The 14,695-nt window shown below is 40.1% G+C and overlaps 3 protein-coding genes and 1 long non-coding RNA gene across 4 annotated transcripts; all 4 read right to left on the bottom strand.

Annotated features, from left to right (window-relative positions):
• Positions 1–870: 870 nt before the first annotated feature.
• LOC115568728 (uncharacterized) lies at positions 871–2,996 on the bottom strand. Its single transcript, XM_030396288.1, has 6 exons — positions 2,951–2,996; positions 2,456–2,779; positions 1,999–2,355; positions 1,793–1,918; positions 1,379–1,440; positions 871–1,287 (listed from the first exon to the last, which is right to left on the bottom strand). Exons 1-6 carry the CDS (start codon positions 2,991–2,993, stop codon positions 1,165–1,167), a joined length of 1,035 nt encoding a protein of 344 aa, XP_030252148.1. The 5' UTR covers positions 2,994–2,996; the 3' UTR covers positions 871–1,164.
• Positions 2,997–6,715: 3,719 nt separating this feature from the next.
• LOC115568669 (uncharacterized) lies at positions 6,716–8,630 on the bottom strand. Its single transcript, XM_030396173.1, has 6 exons — positions 8,588–8,630; positions 8,091–8,417; positions 7,634–7,990; positions 7,428–7,553; positions 7,210–7,271; positions 6,716–7,118 (listed from the first exon to the last, which is right to left on the bottom strand). Exons 1-6 carry the CDS (start codon positions 8,628–8,630, stop codon positions 6,996–6,998), a joined length of 1,038 nt encoding a protein of 345 aa, XP_030252033.1. The 3' UTR covers positions 6,716–6,995.
• Positions 8,631–10,963: 2,333 nt separating this feature from the next.
• LOC115568739 (uncharacterized) lies at positions 10,964–11,759 on the bottom strand. The gene is made up of 3 exons (XR_003981436.1): positions 11,651–11,759; positions 11,433–11,494; positions 10,964–11,341 (listed from the first exon to the last, which is right to left on the bottom strand). It is a non-coding gene; the product is annotated as an uncharacterized LOC115568739 (long non-coding RNA).
• On the bottom strand, positions 11,758–12,852 carry LOC115568668 (uncharacterized). Its single transcript, XM_030396172.1, has 4 exons — positions 12,810–12,852; positions 12,315–12,638; positions 11,847–12,213; positions 11,758–11,776 (listed from the first exon to the last, which is right to left on the bottom strand). Exons 1-4 carry the CDS (start codon positions 12,850–12,852, stop codon positions 11,758–11,760), a joined length of 753 nt encoding a protein of 250 aa, XP_030252032.1.
• Positions 12,853–14,695: the final 1,843 nt, after the last annotated feature.

Genomic DNA, 14,695 nt, shown 5'->3' with positions numbered 1-14,695 from the left:
AGGGGGGAACTCAGTACAGCATTGTAGGTGGGCGATAAGTAATGTCTAAGACCGCCTCCTCTGTTCAAGGATGGTCCAGAGGTACTGTGTGAGTAAACAGTTTAAGTCAGTTACAGAGAACATAGCAAACAATGCCAACCAATCAGAGGCGGAGTAGGGTAGGTCTTGCAAGAACATGAGTGGGATCCATTACATCATGTGTGTGTGTGTGTGTGTGTGTGTGTGTGTGTGTGTGTGTGTGTGTGTGTGTGTGTGTGTGTGTGTGTTTGTGTGTGCTGCATGTAAATCTACCTGGGTACAAGGTAGCAGTTTGAACGTGGTATAGAGATTCATTGATTTGGCAATTGGATTGTGTTTTTTGCAAAACCACAGATCAGTTAAAAAAATGTTCCTTATGTTGCTGCTTCACATTTGCTTTGGTTGTGTGGTATTGTATATATTATGTTTAATGTATAATATTATGTATATATTCCCTCTTTATGTTTTCGTGCACTGTGTTTTCTTGCTGCGCCACATTGGAGAAGTAGTAACGCAGAGTAGAATTTTCAAAAAGCTCTGACTTTGGAAGCTACATCCTTAGTTTGACCAATCACACTGCTGAGGCCTTTCTCTGAAATCCATTGTTCCACTAAAGCTAATATGATTGGAACAATATCCACTGCAACCAGTAATGCCTGAGACAACCAGTTGAATTGTCTTCTCATTTCATTTCTTGCACAGTGCTCTACTTCTGTTCTCATGTGGATTTAAGTTTTGCTCTCCGAGACCAGATTTGCCTCTACCTGAGATCTGTGGCTTCTTTAGTCCTCAAATTTCAAATGCATACAATACATCCTTTCAACGTATACAATTCAAGCAGAAAAACAATTGTTAAAGATATGAGAGGAAAAAGTTCAGATTTTAATAGCTCTGACAAAGATTGTGAGTAATATTTCTTGACTTATGTCAGCTAGGGCAAGTAAATGCAAACACATATATAATGCAATGATCGATATATAAGCATGAAATATAAAGAGCATGTGCTGCAGGATGATTGTGGCTTTTATCATGAAACACCTCATTCTCATAGTTTGAAGGGAAGCCACAACATTATTCATTTACACTGTCAATCAGCCAGTGCTGTAAACCAACAATTCACATGGTTTCATTGACACACTTTCACATTCAGCATCTAACTTGAGAATACACACATTCTTCAGTCTTCAACTCTTTCTTCTTACGTCCCCTTGAAGCTTTCCGTCCAGTTATGTGCAATGCAGCATAGTTCAGATCATCTCCACCTTCCACCTGTGCAGCAGATAAATGGCTCTTTTACAATATAGTCATGTTTTTATGCAGAGCTGCTGGGAATTATATTTAATATAATAGCAGTACTTACAATATCACGTACTGGTTGGCTCAAGTTGTCATGTCTTGCTTGTGAAGGTATGCCTTCAATTCCTGATGTTCAATAAAAACAAGAACATTTTGATCCACTAAATAAGTATTTTTAAATAAGTATCTTCCACTGATTCGAATAATTTCAGTCAATATTGAAAATAAATACAGTTGAAAGTCTTTCATTATTAAGATTGTGTAATGTACAAAGACAACAATTTGGTGACTTACGTTGTTCTACACGTTTGATGATACATTAATTAATGATGTGCTAAATAACATATATTCACTGATATGTATTATTTTATCCGGGAACTTGAGGCTGATGTTCATCCGGTTCTGTGTGATGGTACTCTTCCAACATTATATAAACTTTTTAAGTCATACAATTGTTGATTCAGTCAACAACACTCACCTTTAACTTGTTCACATATTGATCTTGAAGTTCGGCGACAGATGAAAACAATATTTCCAATCAGAGAAATGACCAAGCAGATTATTGCCATCACCAGAGCAATTAATTCAGGACTCATTATTCGCTCTAGACAACAAAGAGAAAAACTAACCAGTCATGATGTTATTAAAATGTTATGAATACCAGTATTGAACACAGAATCATACCGATTTCCACTTTATCTCCATTTCCAAACAGTATCTCTCCACATGTGGCCACAGCACAGTAGTAAGTTCCAGCATCAGAGGAGTTGACCTTCTTAGAGAAGTGATAAACGCAGCTTTTCTGAGTGTCAGATCTGTCTTCACATTCATCACGTCTATTTCCATCAGTGTAGAGGATGTTTGGATGAGATTTATCTGATCCGACTCTGAACCAGAACACACTGTGATCTCCTGGACATGTTTTAGTCTCAGAGTCAGAGAGGACTGAACACTGCAGAGTCTTCAAGTCTCCTGGACGGACTGGATCAGAGGCTGTCGGCTGCTGAACAACAGTGTAGTTCGATGTCCTCTGAGTGTTTCCTGTGTGATGTTTCAGTTAAGTGAAAGAAGATTAACACAATGAAGCTGAAAGTGGTTTAAAGTGACTCCAAAACATTGCAAAAACAGATCACGTAATTACCTTTTAATGACAAATAGTTTCCACTGCAAAAATTCTTATTCAAGTAAATGACTGCACAGTGATACATTCCCTCGTCTTCTTCAATTGTGCTAAAAATGGTCAATTTACTAATATTCTTCTCAACTTTCAGATCCAATCTAGATTCAATAAACTCTGGTCCGAACACAGGTTTATAATTACTCTTAAGTGCCACAATTAATTTTAGAACATCTCCGACACTCTGCTTGTACCAGTAAATATCACGGCGAAACTGATCAGAAGGCACAACACATGTGAAGGTCACAGGTTCACCAAGTTGAACTGTGGTCACTGGAACCAGAGCATCTAAAAGAAATTAAAATGTACAATAGATTAATCAGTAAATGACAATTAGAGTATAATGTGAAAAGATGAATAAGATAAAAGATAATCACACTAACCACCATACTCTTCATCTAGTTTGCATTAAGATACTTAAATAGGAAAATTTAATCGTCATGATTCGACAGCACTTACATCCTTGATGAAGGAGAAGCAGTGTAACGCAGAACACGATCATCTTCACACTGACTTTATAAGGAAGCTTGTTTGTATTTAAGAGAGTGAACGTGGTGACGGTTCAAGACGCTCAGACAATCTCATGCTTCTGATTGGTTATCACAGAATATATATTCAAAGTACATTTCCTGCCACACGGGTGTTATCCTGCTCTATGTGGAGCATGTTACCTCTTTCTCTCATGCAGTCTCTATTTGATGTTAATAAAGTTTTTTTTCCACTGCATGCTGTGGTTGTCCCCTCACCACCACAACACTCACATAAACACATGCACACACACACACACACACACACACACACCACCATACTATTAGTGGACATATTAGCGAAAGTTTGTCGGCCTGAAGATGCTGTAGAGACCCCAGCTTATGTTAAGAGGGTGGGGGCAGCAGTGGAGACGGCTCTATCGTCACAGTTTCAGCACTTGTTGCTTCAACGGACTGGAAATCTTCTGGTGGTCACTGGTTTCACACTAACAAATGCTGAAATGCAGTTTCAAACTGCGCGCACTGACTTCACAGCTTTCTCTCCTGTAACTCCACTTTCATCACTTCCACCTCTTGATATGAAAGTCAGGTCATACTGTAAAAATGTAATGTTAAAGTGATATGACATGTTTCTTTTAGAAATGTCCATATGATGTGAATGTATCAGTGGTTAGCAGAAACATTTAAGGGATAGTTCGGTTTTTTTGAAGTGGGGTCATATAAAGTACATATCTGTAGTCGATCTGTTTCCTACCGTAATCACCGACTACATTTTCTCAACCATAGAACGTCTGTATCCCAACACAGTTACGCTAATGCAGAGGGATACGGAGAGTTAAGTTTAGTTTTTATCGAAAGTAAACCTCTCGTCCAGCAACTGGGCCTCGCACTGTATTTCGCCGCTCACAGATCACCTGTTGCCCAGTTGCGCTAATTTGTAGGGATACGGAGGTTCTACGGTTGAGAAAATGTAGTGCCAAAAGAAAGGGCAGTCTGACAGCGATGTAAAGCGGTCTGAATTTTCCTTATATAACGTACACTTGAACTGATATGGACTTTTTAAGGTGAGCCTTGTTTTAGGTGGTTAATTTAGCTTTTTCTCTGGTCCCCGTTCACTGCAGTACAAAGCTGAGCATCTGGGCTGGAACGGCTCTCTACTTCTCCAAACTGAGGCTGCGCTGATCGGTGAAACGGTAGGAAACAGATCCACTATAGATATGTACTTTATATGTCCCCACTTCAAAAAACCCGAACTATCCCTTTGACTGTCAACTCTTTGTCCTGGTGTCTGGGCCGTTACTCAATTACTACTCAACCACTTCTTTGCTGATACTCCTCTCTGATGAAAGCGGTCACCTGCCTCGAGACCCACTAATAGGCAAAATCACTTATAGGCTAAAAGCTTTGATGGCACAGGCTCCTGATATATAGATTTTTTGGTGGTTAAAAGTACATATTTTAAGACCTGCCCAACTATGTCTCTGATTGGTTGGCCTTGTTAGTTGTGTTCACTATGCTTGACTCAAACTGTTCAGTAGTTCTGGTAATGTCTGTTATCAGAAGGTTATAAGCTGTAGTTTTGCGACTAAACATATCGACTCTTTAGCCTTTCTTCCAGTCCTCTGCTGCTCCTGTCAGAATCACTCATCCTCAGGAGCTGCACTTCAGAGTGTCTCTGTGCTCGACCTGAAGAGCAGACAGACGCCACCTGGCCTGTCTCTACCTAACAAGCCCAGAGACACTGCAGTTGCGACAGCCAACCCTGGTCGTGTCTTTACTTTCAGGGGAACTACAGCTCACAGTACGCTGCAGCAGCTCTACTGCTGGCTGTTTGTTTTACACAACTGCGAGGACAACACGAGCACAACCCATTATCACCAGACAGCCACTGAACATGCACTTAGGAAATAGCATGTTAGATAGCTAATTCTTTTATCTTTTGTCGCCTGTTTATACCAGTAAATGTATCCTGGCCAACTGAGCTCCCTCCCTGTCTCTGATTGTACAGCAGACTACCAAGTCTCTCAACTCCATCCCTTTTGTCTAGTAATCTACAATGTCCACGAAAATCTCTGTCATCGTAACTGACGTGTTATTATTTCCTAGCTGTATGTTAGGTGACTGTCAGGTGTTACTGGCTTGTGTTTTGTTTGTTTTTTGTGGGTGGTTTGGATAACATACAGCCAGCAGTGGAACAGCAGAGGATGAGCTTTAGTTGCCCTGGTAAACACACCACAACGACTGGCTTTCACAGCTGCAGTGTCTCTGGGCCCGTTAGGTAAAGCAGACAGGCCAGGTAGCTGAGCAGCGGCAGGGCAGCCACCTGTCACCTACCTGGCAACTCCATCTAACAAGCTCAGAGACCTTCTGAAGAGTGGCTTCAGAGGATGAATAATCCAGACAGGAGCAGCAGAAGACAGAGAGAGAAGCTAAAGAGGTTGGTGTGTTTACCTGTAAAACTACAGTTTATATACAACCTAAAGCAGACATTTACAGAGGTACTGCTGATAGAGGTTCTCGATACTACAGGTCATGGTAGATCTAAGTGCTGTATCGTAGACAACTGGACTTGTTTCAGTTTCTTGGAGATGTTTCACCTCTCAAACAAGAGGCTTCTTCAGTTCTAACTAACTTGAAGGGAGTTGCAGGCTTTTAATCTCTGTGTGGGAGTGTCCTTACAGAGTCGCTAAGGACACGTGTGAGCTCTGAGTTTCAGAATCGTTTGGCCCACTTGTGGGTCGATGATCCAACCGGCCTTCATTCTCACCAGCTAGGTGAGCTCAGGTGTGAATGGTTGTTAAGCTGTCTAGGGAGAGAACTCAGTACAGCATTGTAGGTGGGTGATAAGTAATGTTGTAGGTCACCTCCTCTGTTCAAGGATGATCCAGAGGTAGTTTTTGAGTAAACAGTTTAAGTCAAGAGCAGAGAACGTAACAAACAATTCCAACCCATCAGAGGCAGAGTAGGATAGGTCTGCAATAACATGAGTGGGATCCATTGAATTATGTGTGATTGTGAGTTAGTGAGTGAGTGTGTGTGTGTGTGTGTGTGTGTGTGTGTGTGTGTGTGTGTGTGCGCGCGCTATGTGTAAATCTACCTGGGTACAAAGAAGCAGTTGGAACGTTGTACAGAGTTTTATTGATTTGAGAATCAGATATGATACTGAAGCACATGATAAACGTTACCTAATTATGTTTCTTTACAAAACCACATATCAGTTAAAACTGATGCGTTACGTTGTATGATATATGTATGACATTATGAATAAATATTACCTCTTTATCTTTTCATGCACTGTGTTTTCTTGCTGAACCACATTTGAGAAATAGTATCACAAAGTTGAATTTTCACGAAGGCTTTAACTTGTAAAGCTACATCCTTAGTTTGACTAATTACACTGCTGAAGCCTTTCTTTTAAATCCATTGTTCCACTAAATAATAAGTGGATTGGAACAATAGTAATTTCTGTTTTCGTATGGATTTAAATTCTGCTCTCCGAGACTAGATTTGCCTCTACCTGTGATCCGTGGCTGCACTTGCTATATTTGTTCTGACATTATGTTTCTGACTGTGACCAGGCCTGTTCAACATCAACATTTAACACTCACAAAGCTTTTGGTCAATTTATTTCAATCCTCAGATTTCAAATACAGACAATGTGTTATTTCAACTAATACAATAAAAGCAGGAAGTGAATTGTTTGAAAGATATGTCAAAAAAAAAAAAAAAAAAAAAAAAAGCTATAGACTTTAATAGCTCTGTTAAAGATTGTGAGTATTATTTCTTGATTTAAGTCAGCTAGGGCAAGTACATGCAAACACATATATAATGCAATGATCGATATATAAGCATGAACTATAAAGAGCATGTGGTGCAGGATGATTGTGGCTTTTATCATGAAACACCTCATTCGCATTATAGTTTGAAGGGAAGCCACAACATTAATTACTTAACCGGTCAATCAGCCAGTACTGTAAACCAACGATTCACATGATTTCATGGACACACTTTCACATTCAGCATCTAACTTGAGAATACACACTTTCTTCAGTCTTCAACTCTTTCTTCTTACGTCCTCTTGTAGCTTTCCGTCCAGTTAAATGCAACGCAGCATAGTTCAGATCATCTCCACCTTCCACCTGTGCAGCAGATAAATGGCTCTTTAGACAGTATATTCATGTTTTTATGCAGAGCTGCTGGGAATTATATTTATTAAATAACAATACTTACAATATCACGTACTGGTTGGCTCGAGTTGTCATGTCTTGCTTGTGAAGGTATGCCTTCTATTCCTGATGTTTAATAAAAACCAGAACATTTTGTTCTATGTCTGATTTTTACATAATGATCCTCCACTGATTCAACACATTTCAATCATCTACATTATATGAACTTTTAAAGTCATTCAACTGGAGTACTAAAATTGATGATTAGTCAACAACACTCACCTTTAACTTGTTCACATATTGATCTTGAAGTTCGGCGACAGATGAAAACAATATTTCCAATCAGAGAAATGACCAAGAAGATTATCGCTATCACCAGAGCAATTAATTCAGGACTCATTCTTCGCTCTAAAAAACAAAGAGAAAAACGTACCACTCATGATGTTATAAAAATGTTTAGAATACCAGTATTGAATTCAGAATCATACCGATTTCCACTTTAGCTCCATTTCCAAACAGTATCTCTCCACATGTGGCCACAGCACAGTAGTAAGTTCCAGCATCAGAGGAGTTGATGTTCTTAGAGAAGTGATGAACGCAGCTTTTCTGAGTGTCAGATCTGTCTTCACATTCATCACGTCTGTTTCCATCAGTGTAGAGGATGTTTGGATGAGATTTATCTGATCCGACTCTGAACCAGAACACACTGTGATCTCCTGGACATGTTTTAGTCTCAGAGTCAGAGAGGACTGAACACTGCAGAGTCTTCAAGTCTCCTGGACGGACTGGATCAGAGGCTGTCGGCTGCTGAACAACAGTGTAGTTCGATGTCCTCTGAGTGTTTCCTGTGTGATGTTTCAGTGAAGGTAAAGAACATCAACACAATGTAGCTGAAATTGGTCAAAGTGACTCCAAATTATTGCAAAAAATAAATCACATATTTACCTTTTAATGACAAATAGGTTCCACTCCAAAGATTCTTATCCCAGTCTATGACTGCACAGTGATACATTCCCTCATCTTCTTCAGTTGTTCTCAAAATGGTCAGATTACTAATATTCTTCTCAACTTTCAGTTCCAATCTAGATTCAGAAAACTCTGGTCCGAACACAGGGTTTATATTTTTCCCAAATGTTACAATTAATTTCAGATCATATCCGACACTCTGCTTGTACCAGTGAAGAGGTTTACTGCTCAACTCATCGAAAGGCAGATCACATGTGAAGGTCACAGGTTCACCAAGTTGAACTGTGGTCACTGGAACCAGAGCATCTAAAAGAAATTAAAATGTACAAAAGATTATTCAGTAAATAAAAATTAGAGTATAATGTTAACAAAGATAAAGAAGATAAACGATAATCAGACTAACCACCATACTCTACATCTAGTTTGCATTAAGATACTTAAATGAGAATATATGGTCATGATTCGACAGCACTTACGTCCTTGATGAAGGAGAAGCAGTGTAACGCAGAACACGATCATCTTGACACACTGACTTTATAAGGAAGCTTGTTTGTATTTAAGAGTGTGAAGGTGGTGACGTGTTCAAGACGCTCAGACAATCTCATGCTTCTGATTGGTTATCATAGAATATACATACAAAGTACATTTCCTGCCACACGGGTGTTGTCCTGCTCTATGTGAAGCATGTTACCGCTTTCTCTCATGCACTCACTATTTGATGTTAATAAAGCTTTTTTTTCCACTGCATGCTGTGGTTGCCCCTCTTCACCACCACAACACTCACATAAACACACACACACACACACATACACACACACACACCAACATACTATTAGTGGACATATTAGCGAAAGTTTGTCGGCTGAAGATGCTGTAGAGACCCAGCTTTGTTAAGAGGGTGGGGGCAGCAGTGGAGAAGGCTCTATCGTCACAGTTTCGGCACTTGTTGCTTCAACGGACTGGAAATCTTCTGGTGGTCACTGGTTTCACACTAACAAATGCTGAAATGCAGTTTCAAACTGCGCTCACTGACTTCACAGCTTTCTCTCCTGTAACTCCACTTTCATCACTTCCACCTCGTGATATGAAAGTCAGGTCATACTGTAAAAATGTAATGTTAAAGTGATATGAAATGTTTTCTTTTAGAAATGTCCATATGATGTGAATGTATCAGTGGTTAGCAGAAACATTAAAGGGATAGTTCGGTTTTTTTGAAGTGGGGTCATATAAAGTACATATCTGTAGTCGATCTGTTTCCTACCGTAATCACCGATCGCCTCTGTATTTCGCCGCTCACAGATCACCTGTTGCCCAGTTGCGCTGATGTGTAGGGATACGGAGGTTCTACGGTTGAGAAAATGTAGTGCCAAAAGAAAGGGGGGTCTGACAGCGCTGTGAAGCGGTGTGAATTTTCCTTATACAACGTACACTTGAACTGATATGGACTTTTTAAGGTGAGCCTTGTTTTAGGTGGTTAATTTCGCTTTTTCTCTGGTCCCCGTTCACTGCAGTACAAAGCTGAGCGTCTGGGCTGGTGCGGCTCTCTACTTCTCCAAACTGAGGCTGCGCTGATTGGTGAAACGGTAGGAAACAGATCCACTATAGATATGTACTTTATATGTCCCCACTTCAAAAAACCCCGAACTATCCCTTTGACTGTCAACTCTTTGTCCTGGTGACTGGGCCGTTACTCAATTACTACTCAACCACTTCTTTGCTGATACTCCTCTCTGATGAAAGCGGTCACCTGCCTCGAGACCCACTGATAGCAAAATCACTTATAGGCTAAAAGCTTTGTGGCACAGGCTCCTGATATATAGATTTTTTGGTGGTTAAAAGTACATATTTTAAGACCTGCCCAACTATGTCTCTGATTGGTTGGCCTTGTTAGTTGTGTTCACTATGCTTGACTCAAACTGTTCAGTAGTTCTGGTAATGTCTGTTTTCAGAAGGTTATAAGCTGTAGTTCTGCAGGTAAACATATCGACTCTTTAGCCTTTCTCCCAGTCCTCTCCTGCTCCTGTCAGAATCATTCATCCTCAGGAGCTGCACTTCAGAGTGTCTCTGTGCTCGACCTGAAGAGCAGACAGACGCCACCTGGCCTGTCTCTACCTAACAAGCCCAAACATGCTGCAGTTGCGACAGCCAACCCTGGTCATGTCTTTACTTTCAGGGGAACTACAGCTCACAGTACGCTGCAGCAGCTCTACTGCTGGCTGTTTGTTTTACACAACTGCGAGGACAACACGAGCACAACCCATTATCACCAGACAGCCACTGAACATGCACTTAGGAAATAGCATGTTAGATAGCTAATTCTTTTATCTTTTGTCGCCTGTTTATACCAGTAAATGTATCCAGGCCCACTGAGCTCCCTCCCTCTTTATCTTTTCATGCACTGTGTTTTCTTGCTGAACCACATTTGAGAAATAGTAACACAAAGTTGAATTTTCACGAAGGCTTTAACTTTGAAAGCTACATCCTTAGTTTGACTAATTACACTGCTGAAGCCTTTCTTTTAAATCCATTGTTCCACTCAATAATAAGTGGATTGGAACAATATCAAATTCTGTTTTCGTATGGATTTAAATTCTGCTCTCCGAGACTAGATTTGCCTCTACCTGTGATCCGTGGCTGCACTTCCTATATTTGGTCTGACGTTATGTTTCCGACTGTAACCAGGCCTGTTGAACATCAACATTTAAAACTCACAAAGCTTTTGATCAATTTATTTCAGTAGTCAGATTTCAAATACAGGCAATATGTTATTTCAACTAATACAATAAAAGCAGGAAGTGAATTGTTTGAAAGATATGTCAAAAAAAAAAAATTATAGACTTTAATAGCTCTGTTAAAGTTTGTGAGTATTGTTTCTTGATTTAAGTCAGCTAGTTCAAGTAAACGCAAACACATAATATAATGCAATGATCGATATACAAGCATGAAATATAAAGAGCATGTGCTGCAGGATGATTGTGGCTTTTATCATAAAACACCTCATTCTCATTATAGTTTGAAGAGAATTTACGATGTTATTTATTTACACTGTCAATCAGCCAGTACTGTAAACCAATGATTCACATGATTTCATGGACACACTTTCACATTCAGCATCTAACTTGAGAATACACACTTTCTTCAGTCTTCAACTCTTTCTTCTTACATCCTCTTGAAGCTTTCCGTCCAGTTAAATTCAGCGCAGCATAGTTCAGATCATCTCCACCTTCCATCTGTGCAGCAGATAAATGGCTCTTTAGACAGTATATTCATGTTTTTATGCAGAGCTGCTGGGAATTATATTTATTAAATAACAATACTTACAATATCACGTACTGGTTGGCTCGAGTTGTCATGTCTTGCTTGTGAAGGTATGCCTTCTATTCCTGATGTTCAATAAAAACAAGAACATTTTGTTCTAAATCTGATTTTTACATAATGATCCTCCACTGATTCAACACATTTCAATCATCTACATTATATGAACTTTTAAAGTCATTCAACTGGAGTACTAAATTGATGATTCAGTTAACAACACTCACCTTTGACTTGTTCACATATTGATCTTGAAGTTCGGCGACAGATGAAAACAATATTTCCAATCAGAGAAATGACCAAGAAGATTATCGCTATCACCAGAGCAATTAATTCAGGACTCATTCTTTCCTCTAGACAACAAAGAGAAAAACTTACCACTCATGATGTTATTAAAATGTTAAGAAAACCAGTATTACATACAGAATCATACCAATGTCCAGTTTAGCTCCATTTCCAAACAGTATCTCTCCACATGTGGCCACAGCACAGTAGTAAGTTCCAGCATCAGAGGAGCTGACCTTCTTAGAGAAGTGATGAACGCAGCTTTTCTGAGTGTCAGATCTGTCTTCACATTCATCACGTCTGTTTCCATCAGTGTAGAGGATGTTTGGATGAGATTTATCTGATCCGACTCTGAACCAGAACACACTGTGATCTCCTGGACATGTTTTAGTCTCAGAGTCAGAGAGGACTGAACACTGGAGAGTCTTCAAGTCTCCTGGACGGACTGGATTAGAGGCTGTCGGCTGCTGAACAACAGTGTAGTTCGATGTCCTCTGAGTGTTTCCTGTTCGATGTTTCAGTTAAGTTAAAGAACATTAACACGATGAAGCTGAAAGTGGTTTAAAGTGACTCCAAAACTTTGCAAAAAACTGATCACGTAATTACCTTTTAATGACAAATAGGTTCCACTGCAAAAATTCTTATTCAAGTAAATGACTGCACAGTGATACATTCCCTCGTCTTCTTCAGTTGTGCTAAAAATGGTCAATTTACTAATATTCTTCTCAACTTTCAGATCCAATCTAGATTCAGCAAACTCTGGTCCGAACACAGGTTTATAATTGTTCTTAAGTGCCACAATTAATTTCAGATCATCTCCGACACTCTGCTTGTACCAGTAAATATCACGGCGAGATTCATCTAAAGTCAGAACACATGTGAAGGTCACAGATTCACCAAGTTGAACTGTGGTCACTGGAACCAGAGCATCTAAAAGAAATTAAAATGTACAATAGATTAATCAGTAAATGACAATTAGAGTATAATGTGAAAAGATGAATAAGATAAAAGATAATGGCACTAACCACCATACTCTACATCTAGTTTGCATTAAGATACTTAAATAGGAAAATTTAATCGTCATGATTCGACAGCACTTACGTCCTTGATGAAGGAGAAGCAGTGTAACGCAGAACACAATCATCTTGACACACTGACTTTATAAGGAAGTTTGTTTGTATTTAAGAGAGTGAAGGTGGTGACGTGTTCAAGACACTCAGACAATCTCATGCTTCTGATTGGTTATCACAGAATATATATTCAAAGTACATTTCCTGCCACACGGGTGTTATCCTGCTCTATGTGGAGCATGTTACCTCTTTCTCTCATGCAGTCTCTATTTGATGTTAATAAAGTTTTTTTTTCCACTGCATGCTGTGGTTGTCCCCTCACCACCACAACACTCACATAAACACATGCACACACACACACACACACACACACCACCATACTATTAGTGGACATATTAGCGAAAGTTTGTCGGCCGAAGATGCTGTAGAGACCCAGCTTTGTTAAGAGGGTGGGGGCAGCAGTGGAGACGGCTCTATCGTCACAGTTTCAGCACTTGTTGCTTCAACGGACTGGAAATCTTCTGGTGGTCACTGGTTTCACACTAACAAATGCTGAAATGCAGTTTCAACTGCGCGCACTGACTTCACAGCTTTCTCTCCTGTAACTCCACTTTCATCACTTCCACCTCTTGATATGAAAGTCAGGTCATACTGTAAAAATGTAATGTTAAAGTGATATGACATGTTTTCTTTTAGAAATGTCCATATGATGTGAATGTATCAGTGGTTAGCAGAAACATTTAAGGGATAGTTCGGTTTTTTTGAAGTGGGGTCATATAAAGTACATATCTGTAGTCGATCTGTTTCCTACCGTAATCACCGATCGCCTCTGTATTTCGCCGCTCACAGATCACCTGTTGCCCAGTTGCGCTGATGTGTAGGGATACGGAGGTTCTACGGTTGAGAAAATGTAGTGCCAAAAGAAAGGGGGGTCTGACAGCGCTGTGAAGCGGTGTGAATTTTCCTTATACAACGTACACTTGAACTGATATGGACTTTTTAAGGTGAGCCTTGTTTTAGGTCGTTAATTTCGCTTTTTCTCTGGTCCCCGTTCACTGCAGTACAAAGCTGAGCGTCTGGGCTGGAACGGCTCTCTACTTCTCCAAACTGAGGCTGCGCTGATCGGTGAAACGGTAGGAAACAGATCCACTATAGATATGTACTTTATATGTCCCCACTTCAAAAAACCCGAACTATCCCTTTGACTGTCAACTCTTTGTCCTGGTGTCTGGGCCGTTACTCAATTACTACTCAACCACTTCTTTGCTGATACTCATCTCTGATGAAAGCGGTCACCTGCCTCGAGACCCACTAATGGCAAAATCACTTATAGGCTAAAAGCTTTGTGGCACAGGCTCCTGATATATAGATTTATGGTGGTTAAAAGTACATATTTTAAGACCTGCCCAACTATGTCTCTGATTGGTTGGCCTTGTTAGTTGTGTTCACTATGCTTGACTCAAACTGTTCAGTAGTTCTGGTAATGTCTGTTATCAGAAGGTTATAAGCTGTAGTTTTGCGACTAAACATATCGACTCTTTAGCCTTTCTTCCAGTCCTCTGCTGCTCCTGTCAGAATCACTCATCCTCAGGAGCTGCACTTCAGAGTGTCTCTGTGCTCAACCTGAAGAGCAGACAGACGCCACCCGGCCTGTCTCTACCTAACAAGCCCAAACACGCTGCAGTTGCGACAGCCAACCCTGGTCGTGTCTTTACTTTCAGGGGAACTACAGCTCACAGTACGCTGCAGCAGCTCTACTGCTGGCTGTTTGTTTTACACAACTGCGAGGACAACACGAGCACAACCCATTATCACCAGACAGCCACTGAACATGCACTTAGGAAATAGCATGTTAGATAGCTAATTCTTTTATCTTTTGTCGCCTGTTTATACCAGTAAATGTATCCTGGCCAACTG

This window comes from Sparus aurata, chromosome 18 (assembly GCF_900880675.1).
Source record: "Sparus aurata chromosome 18, fSpaAur1.1, whole genome shotgun sequence".
NCBI classification, from domain to species: Eukaryota; Metazoa; Chordata; class Actinopteri; order Spariformes; family Sparidae; genus Sparus; species Sparus aurata.
This window is presented reverse-complemented; position numbering and strand designations above follow the sequence as displayed.